At 35.0% G+C, this 24,419-nt stretch overlaps 1 protein-coding gene across 5 annotated transcripts in view; it reads left to right on the forward strand.

Annotated features, from left to right (window-relative positions):
* The window catches only part of ZNF521 (zinc finger protein 521), a 321,848-nt gene that overhangs the window by 249,873 nt on the left and 47,556 nt on the right, over positions 1-24,419 (forward strand). For 2 of the 5 annotated variants that reach the window (XM_070940578.1, XM_070940575.1), the window contains one exon: positions 16,695-16,760. The exons of 2 other annotated variants lie outside the window; for them this stretch is intronic. In XM_070940578.1, the coding sequence (XP_070796679.1) occupies positions 16,695-16,760 (66 nt within the window). The remainder of the gene's footprint in view (positions 1-16,694; positions 16,761-24,419) is intronic. One more of the 5 variants, XM_070940577.1, reaches the window with a different exon arrangement.

Raw genomic sequence — 24,419 nt, forward strand, 5'->3', positions numbered from 1 at the left:
TTCATTTGTAAACAAAGCTATTCATTTTCATATATCCAGGCTCATTCTATATTGGTTATTCAGAATTTCTCAGTCTTCATACCAATCCTGGTTTCTTGCCACCATGATTTTTCTGTATTTAGCCAAAGTGCTATTCTGGAATGGTGTATATGAACCAGATGCTATAGTGCCTGTAGAGTCAAGAATTTGTAATAAGCAAGAACAATAGCATGTTACTGCCAGCCCCAAAAATAGAACATCTGGAAATCATTTTAAACATGATTCTGGATAAGATGAGACTGTCTCCCAAGATCCAAATAAAGGCCTTGCATCTCTCCTCACAATACAAGCAATATGGATCTCATGACACAAGCCCTGTTCTTAGGCACGACAGTATTTGCTGAGGAATGGTGTCATGTTCCAATTGCCACATCTGTTTTTTTGCACAGATTTTTCCATTACTTTTCCAAGACAACTTTGGCAAAGTGGTAACATTACCCGTCTTGTCAAATTTGCATTTCAGTGATTAAGGTCTATATCACTAAATAAGTGTTTTGAGCTTGGAAATCCACTGTCAAAATTAGAACATCAGTAGACCGTTTTTAAGCATATATGCGTTTCAAGATTATCAGTTAGCTAAAGATAGGACTGCTGACATTGTTCCAACAAGTTCTATAAACACATGATCAATAGAAGTAATGTCTTCCTTTATGCTCTTAAGGAACTTATATGTAGATAAATATATGAAATATCCTCTTCTACAAAGCTAAACATGTCACTGATGCTGACTGACTGAACTTTCTAACTTTGAATGAAACAGACCTGTTGGTGTTTGAGAATTCTTTCTTTTTTGTCTAGATAGTTACCAAATAAAGAGGGTATTATCCGTGACAAAGATAATGAGAAATTAAGAGGGTAAATGCCTAATTAAACATTTGTGCAAGACTGTTTCTTTTTATAAAAGATCAAGGCACTCAGGCTATACTGGAATAAATCTCCTCTAAAATTTGAAATAAATTCTATTGAATGAACTCACTTGGAAGACTCTTTTTCTGGTAGACAGATCATCTCTCCGTACAATTTCTAAATCACCTATTCCAGGGGTGTCAAACTTAAGGCCTGCAGGCCAGATCTGTCCTTTGGAGTGCTTAAATCTGGCCCGTGAGGTTGGGCTGGAAATATCAAAGGACCAGCCCGCGGTACCTCTGCTGTCTAAACAGGCTGTGTGCACACACACATCCTGTGGCCCTTTTTTGGCTGGCAGAGTGCTTCTGGAGGCCATGGAGGCCGATAACGGGCCATGTGGCCTGTTTTCAGCCCGTCTTTGGCCAGTAAAGTGCTGCAGGAGGCCCATCAGGCCAAAAACGGGGCAGAGGGGTTTGTGCGTGGCCCCCCAGTGCCCCATTTTGGCCAGCAGGGTGCTGCAGGAGACATCCGTACCACGCCCCCACTCCCTGGCCCTCCCACCTGCCTACGGAGGAGAACTACACCTGCCCACGGAAGAGAACTACAGTGCTGATCTGGCCCTCAAAGAAATCCAGTTTGACACCCCTGACCTATTCAATCAACAAAGAAGAATATGTGAATTTTTCATGGCAAAATATTCTCATGTTTTGACTGTCTTTATGACTAAGATGAATGTGGTTTTCACCACATGGTTGTTTTTTTAATTCTAATCTATTGCAGTTATGTAAAAAAAACAGCACAGATAAAAGCTTTACCAAGTATGAGCGTTATAGGAGGAATTTCATCATTCTGGAGTAATTTACTTTTGTTACGTAATTTTTATCTTTTGAGATACATTTGAGTTACACTGAGAAAGCAAAAGGAGAATTGTATCAGTCACTTATCCATTCCTGAGCCATCTAGTCCAGAAATCTGTTTTCTAGAGTGGCCGAACAATTGCACAAGGAAGCCTACTAGTCTCCCAATAGATGGCCTTCAAAGTGTGACTACACTGCTATTGATCCCTATGACTTCCATGAATTAGTCCAACTCTTTTGAAGGTAGCCAAGAAGTAAGTAGCACTATATCTCATTTCCCATTTTTTTTGTGCTTTTGAAGAATCAAAATCTCAATATTCCTCAACCTGTTCCACTTAAATGGAAAGACTGCAATGTTGCGTTATGGATATATAAACAGCTGTAGTCTTCATAAAGAGCTATATTATCAAATTCCAAGTTGAAGAATCTAATCTACTTGTCCTTACTGGCTGCTTAGCCTAGGAGTATCAGAAGGGCAGAAGATATAATTTGAATCAGTTACAATCCTGTCAGTCAGGCTACTGAGAAGTTGTTCCACATAATTCCTCACAAGATTAAGCTAAAGGGCCCATGTCACAATTTTGCTAAAAATGGCAGTCTTTAAGTTCCTATAGGTCAATATATTCAGTAGATAGAAGATAAATAAAAAGCTTATTTTATCTGTCATAAATCCTTCACAAACATTTTTTTTAAAAAAAAGTGTGGAGAACAGGAAAAAAAGGACCAATAATAGTACTGCTCTCATCTAGCAGTATTAATTTAGAAAAAAATGTGGGGCTTATTTGTTGTGGGTGAATACTGCTATGTAAAATGAAACATTAAAATCGAAACCATAGAATAAAAGAAAAACTTATTTATTTATTTATTGTTTACCCTCCGGGATGCTGTTACCATATTGCTTTAGGGGAAGGAACCATTTCATCCTTTTTAGTTCATTCCATGTTTCAGATTCTCAATCTGACCAGTGACGAAATGGGCATGTCAGCCTGGGGTTAGGAAAACTGCATTGGGAGCTGTTGGACTCGTTTTCTAACCTCTCTTTCTCCCTGGCTATTGCCTTTTTCTCTCCCAAACAATTCTGTCTGTGGTGTATGTGTTTGTGTGTATGTATGTGTGTGTATGTGTGCCTATGTGTCTCCTTTTTTAGCTGAAATTATTCCCTCTTTCCCCCATCTAAATTTACTTCACAGCAGATTGTCTTGTAGTAAATCACCAAAAACCCAAATAGCACTAAAGCATTCTGATACAACATTAGCATTTGCTTAACAAGCACAAGATAAACATTAAACAAAGAACTGCATTTCTTTATTAGAGGCTGCAAGATACATAATCCATGAGCACAAGAAACATGGGACCCAGTGGATATGCAGATGCGTGTTATTTCATTGGCGCTGGGCGGCCTTGTTAGAAAAGGTTTTCATCTGAAGGCTTGGGGGTGGATAGTTGACTGTCCCTGGTGGGGCTGTAACTAGATACAGAGACTGTTGCAAGCTAGGCTGGGCTCCCTGGTGGATGTGCTGATTGGACAGCCTGAGGAAAACTTGGGAAGCATCAGGAAGTGAACTCAATCACCTTGGGGATGATAGGGTAGAACCAGATGAAGGCATTTGACTTCTTTTGTAACTCCCACTAAGGGCAGATTGCCAGTGTGATCCAGCCTCTATAACTGCAAATCAGGCCCTTTCCCCTATGCCGATTTCATTAGAATGGCCAGCATGGTGCAGAGAGAGAAGGAGGGGGGGTGAAAAAGGGGGGAGGTTAGACACAGTAATTTTACAGGCAGGCGGGTACAAAAAATCTGCATAATTAAGCAGTCAAGGCTGCTAATAGGGGAGTTTATATGCTCTGGGACCAGGCAAGGGCAGCGCATATGGATATAGCACTGGATATTAAATCTACGGCATGCAGACTTACTTTGGAGCCCTTAGAGAAAAGGCTAATTATAGAGAGAGGAATTGTGTTTACTGGTCTGTCTTGGGCAAAGATCTTGAAAGAAGTGCAACCAAGTTTTGCAGCTAAACATGAGCATTCGGTTAATAGAGATATCAAAACAGGGCTTGCTGGTTGCCATGTGTCTAATTATAGGAAAAGGAGGCATTCTTTGCACACCTAAGTAGAAATAGATATTATCAAGGTTAGGACTTACTTCTGACTAAATGTGCATAGAATTGTTTTGCCCCCTTTTTAATTAAATGATAAAAGAACAAACACACAAACACACAACACTAAATGCATTAATTATTAAATGATTGTAATTTAAATCTCAGCCAAACTCTTTTATCCAATCAACAGTACTTATCAGGTTATTCTAATTTAATGATTCCTGTTTTAAAGTGACGAATTGCATACACCAGTGTAAGAAAATTATTTAGATTTTGATTCCTAACTTATGTGATGCAGAATGCCTACAAAAGCATAGGCCATAATAAGCCAATTGGTCTTTGTGGTGCCATTCTGTTTAGTTACAACCACATTAATATTTTCCCACATTAGAAAATCAAATGAAATAGCCTTACAGTGCTTAGAATCCAGTTTTCATGTCAAAGTTGCTCTTAGTCTTTTGCGTCACATAAACAACTATTTGTGCATAAGTATCATAGAATCATAGAGGTCATTTAAGCTAACCCTCTTCCCAACATAGCATCCATTAGAGTATATCTGACAGATAAGCATCCAGCCTTTGTTGGCAGCCACTTAACTAATTTTAAATCTTATGTTACTTTTATAATATCAAATGTCACTGGTTGCCTACAATTTACTGCATGTATATTTTTCGAGTACATCTCCATAGTTTTCATTGTATTTGGAAACTGTCCATGAATTCTATAACCTCTTGTATAAGTGATTTAATTTTCATAAGGTAGAATGCTCTAGTCTAGTTCATCTTTCTTCAGCATGAGGCCCTCTATATGCATTGGAAGTACGTTCAAGCCATGCTGCCATTGGCCAGATTGATAGAAATTCAAGGGATTGAAATGTTACAGTCTCAATACATTTGAAGAGCATTGTATGGGGGAAATGGATGCCTCTAACTGATAAAAGGATCTAGGAATGGGAAGCATGTGTAAATTCTACAAGACATGCCAGATTAATAAAATAATATTTTAGACCTTAAAAAAAAGATAGAGAATTCAGATTGAAGCATAAACATATACATACATACATACATACATACATACATACATACATACATACACCTATGTATGCATGTATGTATGTTGAGGATGCATGTCTGGGAGTGTGGTTTCTCACATCCTGTTTTACCTCCACCCGTTTTTTGCCAATTGGAGTAAAAGGTGCAGAGAAATACATCTGTTTTTGAGGAAAATATGCCGCCGAGTGCTTTTAATTTCCTTTTCAGTTGAGCAGCCCAAATCAAACATCAAGCCGCATTTTAAACACTAGGGAATGACAGAATGAGGCTCATGGGAATGAGAGATTGCTTGAATTAAATTTGTTATATATAATATTTGTATTATGCTATTCCTCCAAGGAGTTTAGAATAGGATGTGTTCATACCAGCTCCTGAGACTGCCTAAACAGAAAAGAGTGCCTTGTTCAAGGCCACCAGAGAAGCTTCATGGCCTGAGTGAAGAGCTCAACCCAGTCCATTATGTGGTTGAAACTATTTCTGTAGGCTACCCACCATAGCAGATAAACATTGGCAAGGGCACAGCACTTGTGAAGTAATGTCCATAAGTGCCAGTGGAACTATATTTCTAAATAATTGTGCCTTAGTTTGCAAGCTAAACCTCTGTGAAATAATTCTTTGAAAACATTTTTTTGTTTTTATGTATGTGTTTATAAACATTTAGTAGATATTGTAAAGTGAATTTTCACACTCTACATAGAAACATGACACAGAAGTATTCAGTGCTGCCAGATACTGAGTAAATTTTCAGTTCTTTGTATCATCTGTAATTTGCGCAACTGACAGACTTGTAAAGAAATATGTGAAGGTCAAATTTCTCCACTTTTATAAATTTCCAAGTATTATTATAGATTTGTACTGCATATTCCAGTTGACAAGGATTCTGTGTAAAATGTGTATTTAAATTATTGCCTTTTTAAAGGTTCAAACTGTCTATTTTATTAGTTTGTTATTAATACATACTCAAGAATTCTCTGCATAATTAGTTACACAAGAGATATAAACAACCTTGCTGATTCAGACAGTGATTCAACTAGTCTAACATTATTTTTTCATGGATATCATTAACACAGTACAGAAGTCATGTTTGTTTTAATCCTAACTTTTTTTGAAGAAGCTGCAGAATCTACTTGTATATAGTTTTTAAATTTGCACACTGAACATAGACCAAACCAAACCAGATTTGTGAACACACACTTAGTAATTAGAAATTGCCCCTGGGATATCCATAAGAAAAACTGGAAGCATGAAGGTACTCTCTCTTCTACAGCTGTTCTCTGGTAAATGGTATTTGGAAAAATTGGTAGCCCTGAACCTAGAGGTATCATATACCCACGATGATGTATTACTTTTGAAAACCTTTTTCTCCATGAACTTGACAATCCCTTTTGAAAGGTTTACAAGTTAATGGCTGGTACTTTTGTAATAAATACCATCAATGAATTATGTACAGAGTGAAGAATTGGTAAATCAATCCATAGACAACGCAATAAGAAGTCAGAATCTCATTTCTCAGCCTCATATCTTGATATTCAAGTTGCCCACCAAATATTTCTTACTCCAGCGTCCATTTTTATATGGCTATTTATTTCCAGAATGCTATCTTGAAGTCATTCACAAAAATGTTGATCAAGCAAATACTGATTAGCTCCTTAATAGTATATGTACTTTATGTATGTGTATGTATGTAAGTATGTGATCAGAAAATTGTGGAGTTGGAAGAGAATCACAAACGGTATCTAGTCTAACTCTCTGCCAATTAAACCATTCTCAAAGGATAATTGCCATGCTCTTCTTCAAAACCTTGAAAGATGGGAAAAAACATAACCCTCATAGGAAGACTCTTCTTTGTACAGATCTTATTGTCAGGAAGTTGACTTTAAATGAAATTTAGAAAGGCTACAACTTACATCCATTATTTCTTCTCTTAGTATCTATTGCAAAGGAAAATAGTTCCTGACCATGTTTTTCTATGAGCCTTTTTTATATCCCTGCACACCAGTGGTGGGATTCAAGTAATTTAACAACCGGTTCTCTGCCTTAATGATTTCTTCCAACAACCAGTTTGCCAAACTGCTCAGAAAGTTAACAACCGGTTCTCCCAAAGTGGTGCGAACTGGCTGAATCCCATCACTGCTGCACACTGATATCCCCCCCCCCAGTCTTCTTTTCTCTAGGTAGAACATCCCAAATGCCTTTGGATGATCCTGAGATTGTCACAAAACATTTATATACTAGCATGTTCAGATGTTCATCATATGTAATGTGGCTTTACATGAATTGAACAACTTCATTTCCACCTGCTTTGCACTAGGTTGCACAAAATGTTTATTTTTAAAAAAAAATTACCCAAGAACATGCAGTAGCTTACATTTTAGTGCCAGAATCAAATTTCACTATCTTATCAAGGGAGCTTTCTGTAATGTTTGTAATGTGCTGCTTTCGTGCTTTAGTAAAGAAAAATGTCACTGCTGGGCTTTATTTTTAACAGACTTTTAAAACATCAATTAATGCAAGCAAATGTAGTAGAGGGCTTTCTTGCATGTTATTTATATGGGGATGTGAGAAAGGAGAGAGAGAGAGAGAGAGAGATCAAATGGCAAAGGGAGGTTATTTTATTTTTAACTCCGAACAATTGGAAAACAAGAGAGGGAGAGCTTGAAAGGCATAAATGGTGGTTAGATGCCAAATGTCCACTGACAAGAGGCATTTTAGGCCTTTAACTTTGCATGTTGTGAAGACAGTAATTCTTATTGTATATTTTAAACTTTAAAAATATAGGCAGTCTTTAAAAAAGGAAGATGTAAATGTCACTGAAGAAACATAAAATTCAACAAAACAATGGAATAAATATTTTGACAAGGGGAACAATGTGTGAGTCACCAACATCCTAATTTAATCTTTCAATAATGAAGGTTCTAGAATCATTTTTTTTTTTAGTTTCTTTTACAAAATTCCCAGTATTGTACTTTCAAAAGTGCAAAATTAGGCATATTTTGATTTCATTTAATATAGTGAAAGTAAGTAAAGTTTATGTCAGGTAAAATCTCCACATGTTTTGTAATTGGAAAGTGTTATTTCTGCTATTTATCTCTAGTCTGTGTAATGTTTGGTTTATTTAATCTCTACATTTTATGATTTTCACCTTGGATTTCTTATTCTATTAAACTAAATCTGGAATCTTTCAGTTGATGTAATTACCTATTACATAATAGGTAATATTCACCTATGATGAAGAAGTTAGAAGGGAAAACAAAGGAAGTATTGTTTGAGTCTTCACTCAGTAGTTACATTGAAAGTCTCAGGGCAGCTCAAGAAAAAATAATTTAAATCTTTAATAAAATTAGATAAGATTCCAAATACATAGTTTCAAAAAAGTCAAATGTGACAAATAAGAACATTCCATCTCACTAAATAGACATCTCGGATTTACATAAAAACTCACCCATCTGACTGGAAAGGCTCCTAGTATTTGTTATATGGCTAAACTAAAACTGAACATAACTTGGACAGTTGAAATTTTCAAGCAGATTTGTGGGCAGAAAAATTGGGTCAAGAATTTCTATAGGGAAATGAAAAACTTCCCAACAGTTTTATAAGCCCAGGATTCACCTTTAGTAATGACAGTAATACTACTGTTGAAGAGAGCCCAGGGGGGAAAGTATCTGCATGATGAAATACAAAGATTGAAATATGAAATACTAATGGGATGCAGATTCCTAGAATGATGATAATACCACGGCAGATAAGATATTCTCCCACACATCTTCAGAAACTTGCATTGACGTTGGCAGCTAATGGCCAAGGGCTGAAAATGTGGTTCATAATACAAACTGTGCCCCTTTTATACTTGCATTTTGACATGGACAGAGTTTATTTAATGACATCACAACAGATATGTAATCATTTTGACAAAATCTCAGCTTGCTGCAGGACACACACACACACACCCTATTTTGTATAATGATGGAACACCATGAGGCTGTCTCTGAAACTACAAAAGCAGTTTGTTTTCATCAGACTGAATCAGATAGGGTAGAAAAAAAGGGGGGAACAGACAAAACCCTTTTGAAGTAAGTATCCATCTAGATTTTTCTGAGACAAGGTTCCATTTTGTGGATGCTGAAAAGCTACAATCTTATTCCGGAGACCTTGACTATTATGGGACATAAAGTGAGTGCATTTTACTCTTATGGCTTAGAGAAGTATTTGTTTTTGTGATGTGTTGTATTGAAGTTCCCAGTTAGTATGACCATGCGGCCTGGGAATGTGGTGACTTCAAATATCTGGGAGCATCAGGTTGAAGAAGACTGGCCAATAATTTTCAGGTTGTTGTTTTTTTCCATAAAAGTCTTTACCATCTTCAAGAACTGAACACAACAAAGTAAGCAATATCTTCCCCTAGATCTCTTCACCTTTTTTTTCTTTCTGAAACAACCTTGCCTTCAAAATATGACTGGGGTAATATTCCTTTGTGATCTTGCCATGCTATGACCATGTAGGAAATCCCTGTGTGTACCTGTAGAATTATGAAAACTTGAGTTTCTTTGTATGTAGAAGGAAAGAGGGAAAAAGCAATGAATTCCAAACGCCTTACATCAAGTGTACTTGTTTTCCCTCTCTGGTCATAGGAAGACTGACATGTAAGCATGACATGAGCAATGCTGTCAGGAAGAACATAAATTTGCTACCTTCAAGATTTCTCACAGAGACTCTTAAGCAGTTCTAAAGTCAAATCTGAGATTCAGAGCTGACAGTCCAGAGGCTTCCAGAGGAATTCTGTCCAGTTATATGCATCAAGTTTTAAAAGGGTTACTACACCCTTTTATTTCTACATAAAAGTCTAGATTTTAAAGTTCAAACTTTTTAAAATCTAAAGGCCATAGCTGAGTGATAAATCAGATGGCTTGGCATTCAGAATATCCTTAATTTAATTATTGGGATCTGCAAATAAATTAATTCAGTACTGATCCTGGAAATCAGTTTCCTTTTGGAATATTCAGTACTAGACTGGATGGATCAATGGTCTGACTCAGTACATAGCTATTTCCAATATACATCATTACAAGCCATCAATATGATTTCTATTTCAAGGTGAAGAACAGAGGCTGTGGGTATATGAATTGCTCAAGGCACTTAACAAATGGATGAGGCAGGATTTGTAGTTACTATACTTTATTTCTCCAATTTTTCATCTACTAGGCCACACTGAAATCAATAAAATACAGTATATATTATATATTGAATAAAAATTACTTATATGGCTATAGCAGCTTTATAATAAAGAGTTCCTTCCTTCCTTCCTTCTTTCCTTCCTTCCTTCCTTCCTTCCTTCCTTCCTTCCTTCCTTCCTTCCTTCCTTCCTTCCTTCCTTCCTGATTCAGAATAACTTCAGGAATCATAGAATCAACAAGCTTTGATTATTGTTTTGCATTAGCCGACACTTTGTTTACAGAGTGTTTACATTTGTCTTTTGGCTGTCCTGACATTCCACACTGACAGATGTATTTTTGTTTGATCTCACTTTTATCAAGGATTTTCATCCCTAATTGCGCTATGATAATATAGGGCAAATGACTCATTATTATAGTCCTGTCATGATAACCATTATGTTTGTATTTCTACTTTGATGAAAGCCTATTGTAGCAAAGAAAACATATTTGTGCAATTGTGTTCAGAGTACAATATTTCATCTCTTGGAAACATATGGCATATGAATGTAGGAAAGGACAACATTAGCAATAATATATTTGCTATTCTGTGGTGACACAATTACTCTTGCATATATGTTTATGGATATATTAAATACATTGGAATAGTTTTTGTCATTAGATCCTTCTAAAAGAACTCTATAGATATAAATGTTTCTTGAATATTATACCATGTGAATAGAAAAAGGAGGAGGAGTTACTGCTTTTGGTGATTTATTATCATAAAAACAAGAGGATATTGTATATAAACCACCCATAGAAGGATTGCTAAAACATGTAGTGTTAGAATTATACTTTGCCAGTTCTGCTCTTCCAAAGCTTTTAATAAAAAGGTTCCCACACCCCATTTATCTCATCACTTCTTCATTAAGCTTCCAACTTGGGAATATTGGTAGGCCAAAAATAATCAAAAGTTATATTCAATATTTTATTCAAGGTTCAGAAAGTGCTACTCTTGCATGATTTAGAACACAGTTGTGAACATGGAACCATGTTAATTTGTGGCATTTCTACAATTAAAAGTTCCATGTGCTCTGTTTTGCTGTGTACATTAATCGAGATAACAGTATGGTACTGGGTCATTAATCTGGCCATAGCAGCTTGCATGCCTGTCAGAAGATTATTGCTCCCAAACAGCAGATGGATTTCAGATTTCAAGATGAGTTAATATAAGCCTATTGCCTCTACTGAGTTTAGCCTGCTTTAGGAATTAGCTACCCATGTGTAAACATGGTGAATTGGCCAGGGAATTAGTATCACCATAATGTCATTTATGCCTTGTTGATGTAAGTGTTGGTCTTACAATGTGGAATAAAATACTTCACTAAGGGCCATTTTTCTTTTCTATTATGTTCATATGGCTCACAGCTTGGACAATGTTGATATTATGAAGCAGCAATATTATGGCAAACAGACTCATTGTTGGATTTCATATCTTTATATATGTAGTAACAGAGCCTAGAAGAGAACTTGCCCATCTAACTCTGAAACTCAGTTTCAATTTCCGGGGAAGATATGTTTGTCATAAATAATTAAATAGATAAACTAACAAAATGCAAACGAAAGGCATTCCAAAATATAAGACTGTTATTTAGCAATCCTTGACAATGAAACACACTCTTAAAAATACAGTATTTAGATTAAATGAGAACAGGAAAAGAAAGAGGAGAGCAAAAGAAGAAGGAAAAAAGAGAGAGGTGAAGGAAAATCGCAGTGTGATCCAGGTTCAAATTTTATTGGATGAATATTCAAAGGCATTTATCTCTAGACAGAACCCTGGCAATTTACTGCAGCTCCAGTGGCAATAATAATAAATGCATTTTTATAGCCAAATAGTTCAAGCAGCCAACAATGTTACCACTATATAATTAATAACAATAAGCAATTAAAGAGAACAGCAGGTTACAGCGATAAAGCACAGAAATATATTAGCACAAAAACAAAAATACAGAATGTGTGGGAAAAGGAGAGCATTGGGTCAATTTATATCCTTTTTTCTTGTGGATAAAAGGTGCATAGCTCTAGTTTGCTGCTGCTGTGAAACCTCCATTCATTTCAGAGGAGCTTTTGTAGGAGTCGTGCAGGCTGCACTGGAAGAAAGCCCATATAGTGGACTAGAGAATAGTACCCAAAATCTACCAATTTTAACAACAACAAAAAAATAATGGTGTGTAATTAAGATGATAGATATAAGTACACCAATATCAGAAAGTCATGCCGAATGCTGTAAAATGGAAAGATTGCGTAAGAAATCAGAGCTGTATTATTTTTGAAGTTTAGGTCTCTCTGAAGTAAGAAACATCATAAGTATTCTTTATTTTTCATGCAAACAAATGATGCTTAGGGGCTTCCAACAGAGAGCAGAGTCCTACAAAGATGCCAAAAGCTGGCCTTAGAAGATGCTGAGGGATATGATACATTGTTGCTGATGCAAAATGGATAACTGAGAAAACCAAAGAATACCCAAAAGAAGTCAATATATACTTCATTGTTTATAGACAGGCGTTCCATTGTGTCAACCGTGTGAAACTGTGGAATGTTCTTAGAAAAAGAGAACATCTCATTGTCATCATGCCAAATCAATATGCAGATCAGGAAGCCATAATTCAGATAGAATATGGTAAAACAGGCAGGCTGGCAAAGAAGGGAGACAAGCTATATATCCTCGCCTTATTTATCCAACGTATATTTATCCAACGAAGTTGGATTGGAAAAAAATGAGCATGGGTTTGGAAGAAGAAACACCACTAGCCTGTGCTTTGTTAATGATGCTACTCTGGTAGTTGAAAATGAAAATAATCTATAAGAAGCCATGAAAGTCAAGAAGCACAATGAAAAAAAATGGAACAAAGATTAAAACTAATAGTAGATACAATTTAGAAGATACAATGAAGATGCTGAAGCGATAAATATATTTCTGCCTTTTAGGGTCAACTAACAATAGTGAAGGTGTCAGCAGTTGAGAAATATGCTGCAGACAAGAACTTGGTAGAATAGCCATGAACACTTTGGAAAAGATATTCAGATGCCAGGATGTATCTTTGCATAAAATGATCAGGATTGTCTATTGTCAATTTTCCTTAAGATATTATAGAAAAAAAAAGTCAGATTTTGAGAAACAGAATGGAGAGACCCTTTTGAATTTTTATGTTGGAGAAGATTCCTGAGCATACTATGGACAGCCAACAACATTGAACAAGTCAACCCAGAGTTCTCACTTAAGGCATAAATATCCAGGTTCAAATTATCATACTTTGGACATATTATGCAAAGACCTATTCTCTGGAGGGTAATAATGCTGAGCAAGGTAGAAAAAAGAATTAGCAGCAAGGTGTATGGACTCAATTACAGCGACAATGGGTACACCATTGGAAGAACTGAAGAAGCAGATTGGGAATAAATTGTCCTAGAGAATATATATGTGGTTGCAAAGAGTCAACACCGGCTTGATAGCATATAGTAAAAAATTAATAAAGTAAGGTGCATAGAGGTATTATATTTTATTGCTGAGCTCCATAAGTTTTGTTTTGTTATTAAAAATTAAAAAGTGAGCAGAGATCATTTTTAAAAAAGAAAATATTTCTTGAAATCTTGGCTTTAATAGTTGTTGATTTTTTTTTTGTTCCATTGGTTAAAACAAGTTTTGTAGTATTTTCCTTTTTGTAGTATTTAAGAAAGGAACATATCATTTAAGAGAGATTTAGTTACTAATATCCTTTATATTATTTTTGCTTATTTGATATTTTCCAGAATACCATAACCATCATTGACTGAAAATTCCTTATGCATGTCCAGATTTCTACAAATTAGCAACAATGATTCCATAGTTTCCATTTAGTGGTATTCCTACATTCAACAAAACATACTATAACTAGGTCCAGTTAGGGCCCTTTATTTAGCCCATTCTAATTGAATGCCATTTACATTGCTGACATGTAATATGCTCTGATTATGCAGCAATAGGAACCAGATTATATCACTTCTGCTACGCCCACAATCACACATTCCCTCAAATGAATGGTTTGCATGTGACAAATTGCTTTGAGATGGTAATTCTGATTTATTAGATGCAGGTAGTCCTTGTTTAACTACTGGTCATTCAATAACCGTTTGCAGTTACAACAGTGATGAAAAAGTAACTTTGCAACTAATCCTTGCATTTATAACTTTTACCGGTCTGTAAAACAAAGGAAAAGTGAAGTAAGATTATAAGAACCAACACAGTTTATGAAGTACTTCTTTAAAGACTGAGTTGCTGGTTCTAATTATGATCACTAAACAAGGATTACCTCTACAAAACTAGAAATTCTACAGATGCCCAGAGTCATCTGGATTCTCTTGTGTAAGCAATTCCTTTTGTGTGTTTTTTCACGCCTATGACTTAGTTCAATGTGTAGGCATTATAAAGCAAGATTAAATAACAAAAATAATATTGAAGGCTAGCTGGAAGCATGATTTCATTTTTTAATACATGAGTACCCATACCAGTAACATATTAATTAAATTATGATGCACTGAATAATAGAAAAATATGAAATAAGATTTGAATCAGTTTGAAAAACTGAGTCACTTTTGTTTTTTCCATTTGATTTATTAAAACACAGTTTTGACACAGTTCTTTCAATAATCTAAATTTTCAATAACAGGCATTACCTCCAGGGGAAAAAATACCAAGACTGAATTGGGTTTTTCCTATTTTTCCTCCAAGTATAAGACCAAGATGTAGCCCAAAGGAATAAGTCCATACTTTTTAAAATTAAATGATAACTAACTGTTAGTTATTATATTTCTGTCTGAGAAAACTTTAGGTAAAAGATGCAAAACAGGCAAAATGATCTTAGGTTCATGATGATAATTTGCAAACACAAAGAACAGTTATTAATTTTCAGTGATTCCCTTTCTTTCTGCTATATCCCTAAGCACAGTATATTGAGTTCTGTTTCAGGAGTGGATTTTCATGGTGCATTGGGACATTTAGAGCATGAAAGAGGCAGTTACGATCCCAGCTTTGGTGATTGATGCACATCTCAGACTTATAATAAATCCCACTGAAATCAATAGGTGTATATGGGATAGTTTTTAAATCAAAATATTGGTTCTGAGTTAAGGCAATGATATAATATTTAGGGCGTTGGTTTATTACTGGAGGGATCCCAGCTGATGTCAACCCTCAGCTATTCAAAGTCCCTGGGTAAATTTGGACATATTTTTTCCTTTATTTTTATCTCCCCCTCCCCTCCCCCACCCCAATTTACTTGATAAGTTGATGCTGTTTGGGAAAAATGAAGTGCAATCCTTAACTAAGCCACTTTGAAACTTTGGAGGAAAGGCAAGATTTAAGCATAACATTATGATTGTGGGATTGTAACCTCAATTTGAAATTACATGTGAAAACATATCCTTTCAGTTCTCATGATATAATGCTATTATGCAGGCAATAAACTCACACAACCAACGAGAAGGATCTCAGTTTTAAACCTTAGATAACTTTGAGGCATAATTTTGAGGCAGCTTTGACTATTATCTTTTTTTTTTCTTCTCCCCATTTTAAGAAATAAAGAAATTGTTTTCTACGTATCAATTTGGCATATTTTGAAAACTCACTATCCCTGTCTGTATTATTCTGCTAATAGGACAATATCGCTTTCTCTGTCTACATTATTCTGCTAATGTGACAATATCTTAAATATATTAAAGATACAGTACATTCCACTGAATTTAGAATAATAAACCATAAGGGGATATCTGATTTACTTTCTAAATCCAAAACATGTGAATGAAATTTTCAAGTAAGTTCAGTGCCATGAGAAAGATTTGTATGACTTCCCTTAACCATGTCAAAAAGCATTTAAAACTTATTGTTTAAATTCAGAAACCAGTCACAGAAAAACATGTCCCAGCAGATTCATTAGGTGCTTATATTCCAGATTAGTGACTTTTTTTTTTCTTAAAGGATTTCATAAGCAAAGATGTGATGCATATTACTGAAGCATCATGTGGGAATGACCACAAAGGCATACCACTCTAGTAATAGGCAAAATAGAGCCTACAAGTAAGAATTGCTCCAATGATGTTCTGTTTGTTGCCTGAAAGCTTTAATGAATATAACCAGTTTATTCCATTTGTTTATATATTCTTTACAGCCAAAGGTACAACACAAGAAAAAGGCAATAAAACAATGCAGCTTTATGCCAGACTTTGTGTTTTGATATACTATACTGTGTATGCTAACCGTATCAATAATTCTGTGTCAACTTTATTCACATATTTAATGTGCAATGTTTAGAAAGACAAAAAGAATTTCCAGGCGTGCAAGTACTTCTGTGTAATCAGCTGATGTCTTCTGCAAGCAGTTTATTTAGCCATTTTCTTGTGTTTCCTCAAGAAACATTTCTTGATAGAGAGAAGTATGTGTTGTTCGCAGTTTACATAGCTGATTCACTGTAATATGGAATTCATACTAACTACATGGATCAGTTTTAGAAAGTGTTTCCCCAAGATCTGACAACAGGTAGAGTTTTCTTTATGCTGCATGAAGTATCCATAAAGTGTCTTTTTTCAATTTTACCAATTTGTGTTTTTTCTGTGTAGAACTCGATGGTAGATATACCAGTACTTCCACCAGTTCCAGAATTCCCAGACAGGTGGGCAATACTAGTAGGTATTTAACCTCAAACAATTAGAGAAAGCTATATCTTGCAAGATGACCAATTTTAAAACAAATTTATAGTTGACAAAACAACAAAAAATTGCTTTCAAAATTAAGAGAACCAATGCTTTAAGATAAGCCAAAGTGTTTTGATTTTAAGTAAATTACATTTTCCATGAAAATTAATGTAACTTTTATTAACACAGATGTGCAGTATGTAGTTTATGATTGCTCGTTTCGTTGTAGTTCTGTGTATTATATAGAAAGGCAGAACAAGGAAGTGTTATTTCAGAGAGAAAAAGAAGTTAAGTTGTCTAACCTAAGCTCACAATTACAAACTGGAACATGGGGCAATACCTACTCACACTTAGCTTTTGCAGTTCTGTAAAGTAGCCAAATAATTGTTATATAGAATTATGAACATATCATACAACTATGATACCTAAGATGTTTTGCAAAAAATACATTTAAATTTATATTAATGTATTATATTTATTAATTTAATACATTAATGTAGTAATTTACATTAATTTAATTTTCCTTATAGCCTAATATTATAGGATCTATGCCTTGCGTTAGATTTTAAATGATGTTTTCCGATCTGTACAGAATGGCTTCAAGTTGCAGCAGTAGTATTCAAAATCCAAAATCATCAGGATCTTCTGAATGATTGGATACTTTGCATAGTAGCACTTTTTCTTTTTTAGAGATCCATACAAGCCATAATCCAGAAGCACCAATATTACTCATGTAACATGGGAGCCAATCAGCAAGGGAGAAAGAATCGTTGTACACTATTTTATGTACGTTTCCTTTGAGTCCTGGCTCCTGATGACTTCATTGACATGTTTATGCATTTTGATTGGGAACATTATAGAAATATCTTCCATAGCAACATTCTGGAATATTTTTTAATGCACTGGTCTAGGCTATAGCTTGGGTATCTCCAGTCCAAATACTAATCAGGTCTGCTTTGCTTCAGAGCCCAAACAATATCAGTCCAAGACATTTATCCATCCATCTATCCATTCATCCATTTCATTAAACTTGCTGCCAATTCCATGCCAGGTCATGGCAACCTAGAATGATGAATGTATGTTGCATATATTCTGCAATAACAACAGGACAAATATTTCATACTGATGTGTTTTGTTCATTTCCTTTGTATAAAATATATTGGTTTATAAAAGATAAAAACTAGGCTCAGTATGTTCAGTTTCTACATTTTGGTTAATCTTTTTTACCTTGACAAATGATAGGATTTTTCTTACTTTTTTTTTTTTTTTTGAGAAATTTGCTTCCCAAGACAGACTTTCTACTTGTTACCCTGGATAGCTGGCCAGATTTAATTTTCACAAACTAATTACTTCAAATTGCCAGTTTTTCATAAATGCACCACTTCATTAAGGGTCAAGTAAGTAAGAAAATTCAGTCACAAACAGCACTAGGCTTTCTTGAGGATAATGACGACTTTTCTAGTCATCCGTGGCATGCAAACATGGTTATGTAGTCAGAAGGGAGACCCTAAATGGGTCTCTAGAATAAGATTTCTTTAGGTATTCCGTCTTTTGGGTTCTTTTTGTTTAATTGAGCCCTCCCTCCACGCCAGCATGGATCATATTGATGGCAGCTTTAACCACAGTCAGACTACTGCAAATTATTTTTTTCTCTTGAACCAGAAAAATAGCTGGCCAGTATTCACAAAAGCAGCTGAAATACTGGGAATAGATAACAGTTACTAATGTAACTGGGACATTTTCCCATGGCACTGTTCATCTGCTTCTATACCACTGGATAAATTATTTGCCTAGAGATAGACCTTGAGTTGTGCACCCAGTCATAGAACTAGAAAAATTTAAGATCATCTCTTCAGTTTCTCTGAACAAACATAGGACTATTTCCCACACCGGCTGCCAATCAGCTGCTATACTATGATAGCATGTACAAATCTGATCCCCTTGGAATCTCCTCCTGCCCCTTTCCACAGCTTTCATCATCCCTGTTCTCTGGAGCAACAATTTCTTACTTCTCTGTAGCATCCCTTCCTTTTGTCATTTAGGGTTTCAAAATAGCAAGTATAAGATATAAATTAGCAACCCCACAGTGGGGAAGTCCATTCCATCTGCTGCTAAAGCAAAACTGCTACCACCCACACTTGCTGCCTCAGGCATTTGTCTAGGTGGATCTATAAGTCCAGCTTTAATAGAAGTGATAGAAAAGAACTTCCATTTATTGCACTTAAATTATTAGAACTTTTTATAAAGAGAGGGAGGAGTAGAAATCATAAGATTTTAATCACAAAATTTAACCAGATTTTTTTAAAAAAAATGTGGAAAAACATAAAATAATTTCCATTATATTCCATAAAATATAATAGAAGCAGAATAGTATAGCTTTGCAATGTTAGTCCAATTTCCCTCTTAAGATATTTTTGTCTACCAGAAGAACTAAAAGCTAACAATAGAGAAAGCAATCAAGATGATTCCCTACAAGATGTTCCCTGTGACATCTTCTCTCTGCCGTTAAGAGGACAGAATGCTAGACTAGAATTAACATTTGTGTGCCTCAGCATGGCATTTCTTGGGAAAAGGCCACAGCTCAGTGATGCAGTACATGGCTTGCTTGCAGAAGTTCTTGTATTTGACTCCTGATGTCTCCAGTTAGAAAGGAGTTCAAGTGACATCTCTGTCTCAAAATGTCTTGACAGTCAGAATAGGCAGAGTTAGTTTATACAGATCTGTTGGCACAGAAGGAGTTCTTTATGTTCTTATTAATTCAGAGATGAATGTACAGAAAATGTATATGTTATGTGATTTTCAGACTGCTGTGATAAAGCATAAATGTGAAAATGTTTCTCTTATGTTAGAGAAAGAAGTCTTTGTATAGGAAAAAACTATCATCATAAGTAGAATGTAATGGTCCAGCTTCCATATTCCATATCCTTTTTATCATTGCGTTACAGTATAGCCTGTAGCAATATATACACTATAGACCAGGGATGTCAAACTTGCATCATCATGGCATCATCACATGATGTATCACCACTTTTTTCCTTTTGCTAAACTGGGCATAGGTGTGGCAAGTGCGTGACACATCCAGTCCGTGGACCACGAGTTTGACAGCCCTGCTATAGACTATAGCAGTAATTTTGCTGCTGGTATGCTAGGTTTATGAAGTTTCTACAGAACTATTTTAATTCCTTAAGTTATTTAGCACATTTGACCTTCTATACATTGAAGAGTGATGTAAAAGTTTTCCAATATTTCTTTGTAATTATTACCACTTTGGACTGTGTCCAGCAAGCCTCAAAATTTTTGTCTATAGTTTTTCAGTAGCAGATTCCTGAAGTAATGTAAACATTTCCCTCAGCAATTCCCAGCTGTATATTTGATTTTTGCATTTCCATTTCCTTACTGCTATATCATGAATTGTTTTAGTTTGGTTTCTTCATTTTTATTTGTTTATTTATTATAATGATACTTGAGAAATTGTAAATGACAGAAGGCCTATTATAATCAAAGAACAATGAGCATATGTTGGAAGTTTTCAGACTTTATTAATTTCTATATTAGGTCTTTTAAAGAATTGTATTGCCCATCTGGGTGAATTAGGGACAACTCAAAGAAGGTTAAGTTAACATATTTGGCATTCCGGCAAACAATCAACAGGCAGTTTGATTCCCATGATAAAGGGATCGTGGTTTAAACCATGACTATGTAGACACGATATGGGTTGAATAAGAAAGATATGGATAGAATAAGAAAGTGGCTCAAGGATATTGTCATGCAAAAAATAAGTAAGTACTTCAGCTGTTTTGCCTTAATAAGAGTGAAATATGCTCTCACTAAATAGACTGACAGCAATTAGTTGTTAGTAGTAAGCAAAGTAAACTTGATAAGTGACATGGCTAGAACATTGCTGGAATATTCTTCGGTTAGGACAGAAAGAGCAGCAAAGAGTTAGAAATGATCTGCTTCAGCTACCACTGTCTGATTATGCCAGTGTGCATAGGAAGTTCTCTGTGCCCATTATTTCATTTTTTTTTTCATTAGAGACTCATCACAAGAGGTCTTACTTCCACTCTACCACACAACACTTAGAAATGTAATACTAGGCACAGCAACCAGAAGAGACTCCGTATTTGCATAGTAAATGCTACTTTTACCCTAGTAGTATAATGCATCATTTTATTTGGAAAACAGCAATTTTCATGTATAGATTTCTCAGTCAGCATGTGCTCCAACAATGCATATTATTATGATCATAGATGATGAGATGCTGATGCTGATGATCTGTCATTTTGACAGCTTGATACAAATCCTACTTAAGAATGTTCTTGGACATCTTCCTTGAGGCAACCTCAAAAACAACTGTGTTTATGGTGGGGAAAACTGTTGTGTAAATCAGGTCTATAGTAGTTGGTAGATATCTAATTTGTAACTTAATCCCTAGAGGTGATTGTCTATAAATTTCATAAAAGTATACCTATAACTCCTAATAAAAACAGAGCTTTGCCAATCTATTAAATCCTTCATAGAATATTTTAATGGTTATTAAATCAATTGACTCTAAATCTCACTTTCATAAATGAGTCAGACAGTATTTTCCAATTACTATCATCTACCACCTTTCTAAAGATTAGATTATTCTGATTGATTTTTTTTAAAGCTCTTCAGTGCTTTTGGATTTTTTTTCCTTGTAAATTTGTTGGGAAAAAGTAGTTTGAAGTGGATGTACGAGAGGAGAATAACCTTTGAAATGATGTTTCTGACACTTCACTTCAAATTTGTCACAACTGTAAATTCTCAAAGTAGCCTTTTGCTGTCTGTCTGTTTATTTCTGATAGGATGTTCAGTGTTTCTACATTAAATGTTCAGATATTAAGATTTTCTGCGTAGTTATCATTCAGTGTTTTCCGCTTTTATAACTACAAGAAGCACCAAAATGTATGAATGTAAAATTGGTGTTTCAAAATTAAAAATTAACATGATTGAAAATTAGGACATTTTGAGACAATGATACTGTCAACCTTCTCTGGATCATCCACAGTTCAGAGCTGTTGCTGTCATGGCATCATTACCAATCCAGAAAGTGTTTAATGACATATGATCATCAATTTCATGGGAATGCCCCTGAAAGGGATTTACCAATACATGCAATAAAATACAAAAAAAAAAAAATCAAGGGGAAAAAAAGACCTTAAAAGCATAAATAATCTTAACTAATAGCCTTAACACAAATGATACATTTTTAACAGTTCACATAATTCGTTATAGGCCACAGCACTTCCCATTACATCTCTATAACAGTTTTCAACAAACAAGCAGCTTCCAGATTGATTGCAGTCTCAACACATCTTGAAGGCATCAGAGTGGAAGAGTGGAAATCGTCTATTTTATAGTATTGAGGAGGAGGAGGAGGAGGAGGAGGAGGAGGAGGAGGAGGAGGAGGAGGAGGAGGAGGAGAATAAACCTAAACTATCCATAGAGGTGTAGTGCAGATATAATATTTTTGGCTCCTTTTCATAACCATAGACATCAACAGCATCCTGCAAGCTTCAACATTCAATTTATCTCCCATAATGTTAATGGAAACCAGAATTCAAACATACATGTTTAATCATGGCTATATACTGGGTTTTTTCAGCATTACCATGAATATGAAGATATGGTATTAATAGGCTGTCCCCAAATTGAAAAACAGGAGAGGAGAGGGAAGTAAACCTGAATAATATTCTTCTTTTCCTGGTCAACTTATCTTATTTATTTTCTCATGAATCCTCCTCTTCAGACTTAATATTAGTTGTTACTTTTATACTTAAGATGTTTATTTTAGGCATAAAACCATATATTAACTGGAAAATTACCTTGCAGCCTCCTTTTAAAAAAATTATGTGTACATTGGACTTCTGAAATACAACATTTGAATGTGCAATTCACAGTAGCAAATTTGAGAAAACAGTCCCCATAAAATGCCTGATTTTTTTTCACAGGCATAAACAAGCAGTTTGGTAGTACTTTTTCTACCAAACATAATTTTGACAGTCTTATGTTTGCTTTAAACCACTCTATGTAGGTGTTTTGCATTTGGCAAATTTTTTGGAAGCTGCCATTGCTTATGTTCACTTTGATAGATCTAAAATTGAGGTTCTTTTTTTTCTTTCCTTCATTAAAACTCATCAACCCAAATATTTGGGAAGGGGTCTCTGAATAATACGCCGCCTAGAGTAGCCCTGCAGTGAGATAGGCAGAAAATACATTTAACAAATAAAATAAATAATAAATAATATGCGATAATGCCTGATATAATTCACATAAGCCGTCTAAGTGGGATTCTCCCCTCCCTTCCAATTCACAGACAATTTAAGAGAGATTTTCCTCCTGCAAATATGCAATGCCACAGAACTTATTGAAGATGGAAAAATGTAGTGAGAAATTTTAAAATATAAAAATATTGAAAAAATGTAGTGAGTATCATTGTGGCCTTTTGTAAGCAGTGAATATTTGTTGAAAGAAATAAACATTGTATATTGTTGTATACAAATGTTTGCTTCTGCCAACTTTGTTGTAAAAAACAGTAAGGTACAGAGAACAGTGAATGATGTTGGTATAAACTAGATTTATCTTTGCGCTTTTCTTTTCCTTTTTTCATATGACACGACTTTGATTTTTTTTTAAACTGCTATTTCTTATTCTCTTTCTGTTTTGTTGTTATTTGTTTTCTTTTGTTTTATTTTTACATAATGTTGCTTAGGCCATGAGGGAATAGTTTGGTATATTCAAATATAAATGTTTGTGAATAACATGACCATTTGGATAATTCTGCCATCTTCCAAAATAGCTAGTGATAACCGTTCTTGGAGACCTGAATCAAACGTTTGGCTTGATCAAGAATCAACATTCAGAATTATATAATCAGTAGATTTGTGGGGATATGAGTTACGAAGGAATGCCCTGCACTTAGCAAGCATAGCACATTTCTTTTTCTCAGCTAGGAAGTATATTTTGAAATATCATTCAAATTCAGACAAAAGAAGTTCAGCCTTTCACATACCATTTCTGTTTTGGATTTCATGAATCTGCTGATGCAACTAAACTTCAAAAAAAAAAAACCCTCTGCTGCAAATATTTATTCCAAAGTAAAACTGTATTAATTTAGTGGAATTTACTTCCTGGTCAGTGGGAGAGATTTTGCTCCCCAACTGATCTAGATTACTGACTGGAGAAAAAACAAGTTAGTTTCTTTGGTCACACGGGTACATGAAAATATTCAGAATTCCCTATTTCTGACTTAGGCGTAGTCTTTTCTTCTGCAGAAAGTTACAATTTCTGATCAAAGAGACAAATCTGTTCTTTGACTGCTAATATAATTGCTCTCACTGGCTAAAAATATTAAACATCAGCAGGGTTTTTGCACACATGTAGTTGTGTAGTTCTTTTAGCTAAACCATCTCTGATAATGTTGTTAGGAATGAGAGAGCTGGTGCAGCAGACAACAGTAATTATGCCTCTTTGTATTAAGGATAAATTCCAGTCATTGTGAGCCAAAACATCAGAGATCTAATCACTTTTTTTGGTTTTAGTCTGTCATAGTTTGGGAGAACAGCTCAGTAATGGGGTTAGATTGTTTATTTGTTTGTTTGTCAAATTTATACAATTGCCCATCTC

The sequence above is a fragment of the Pituophis catenifer genome, unplaced genomic scaffold, assembly GCF_029215685.1.
Source record: "Pituophis catenifer annectens isolate HBS135680 unplaced genomic scaffold, rPitCat1.0.hap2 SCAF_3, whole genome shotgun sequence".
Lineage (NCBI taxonomy): Eukaryota > Metazoa > Chordata > Lepidosauria > Squamata > Colubridae > Pituophis > Pituophis catenifer.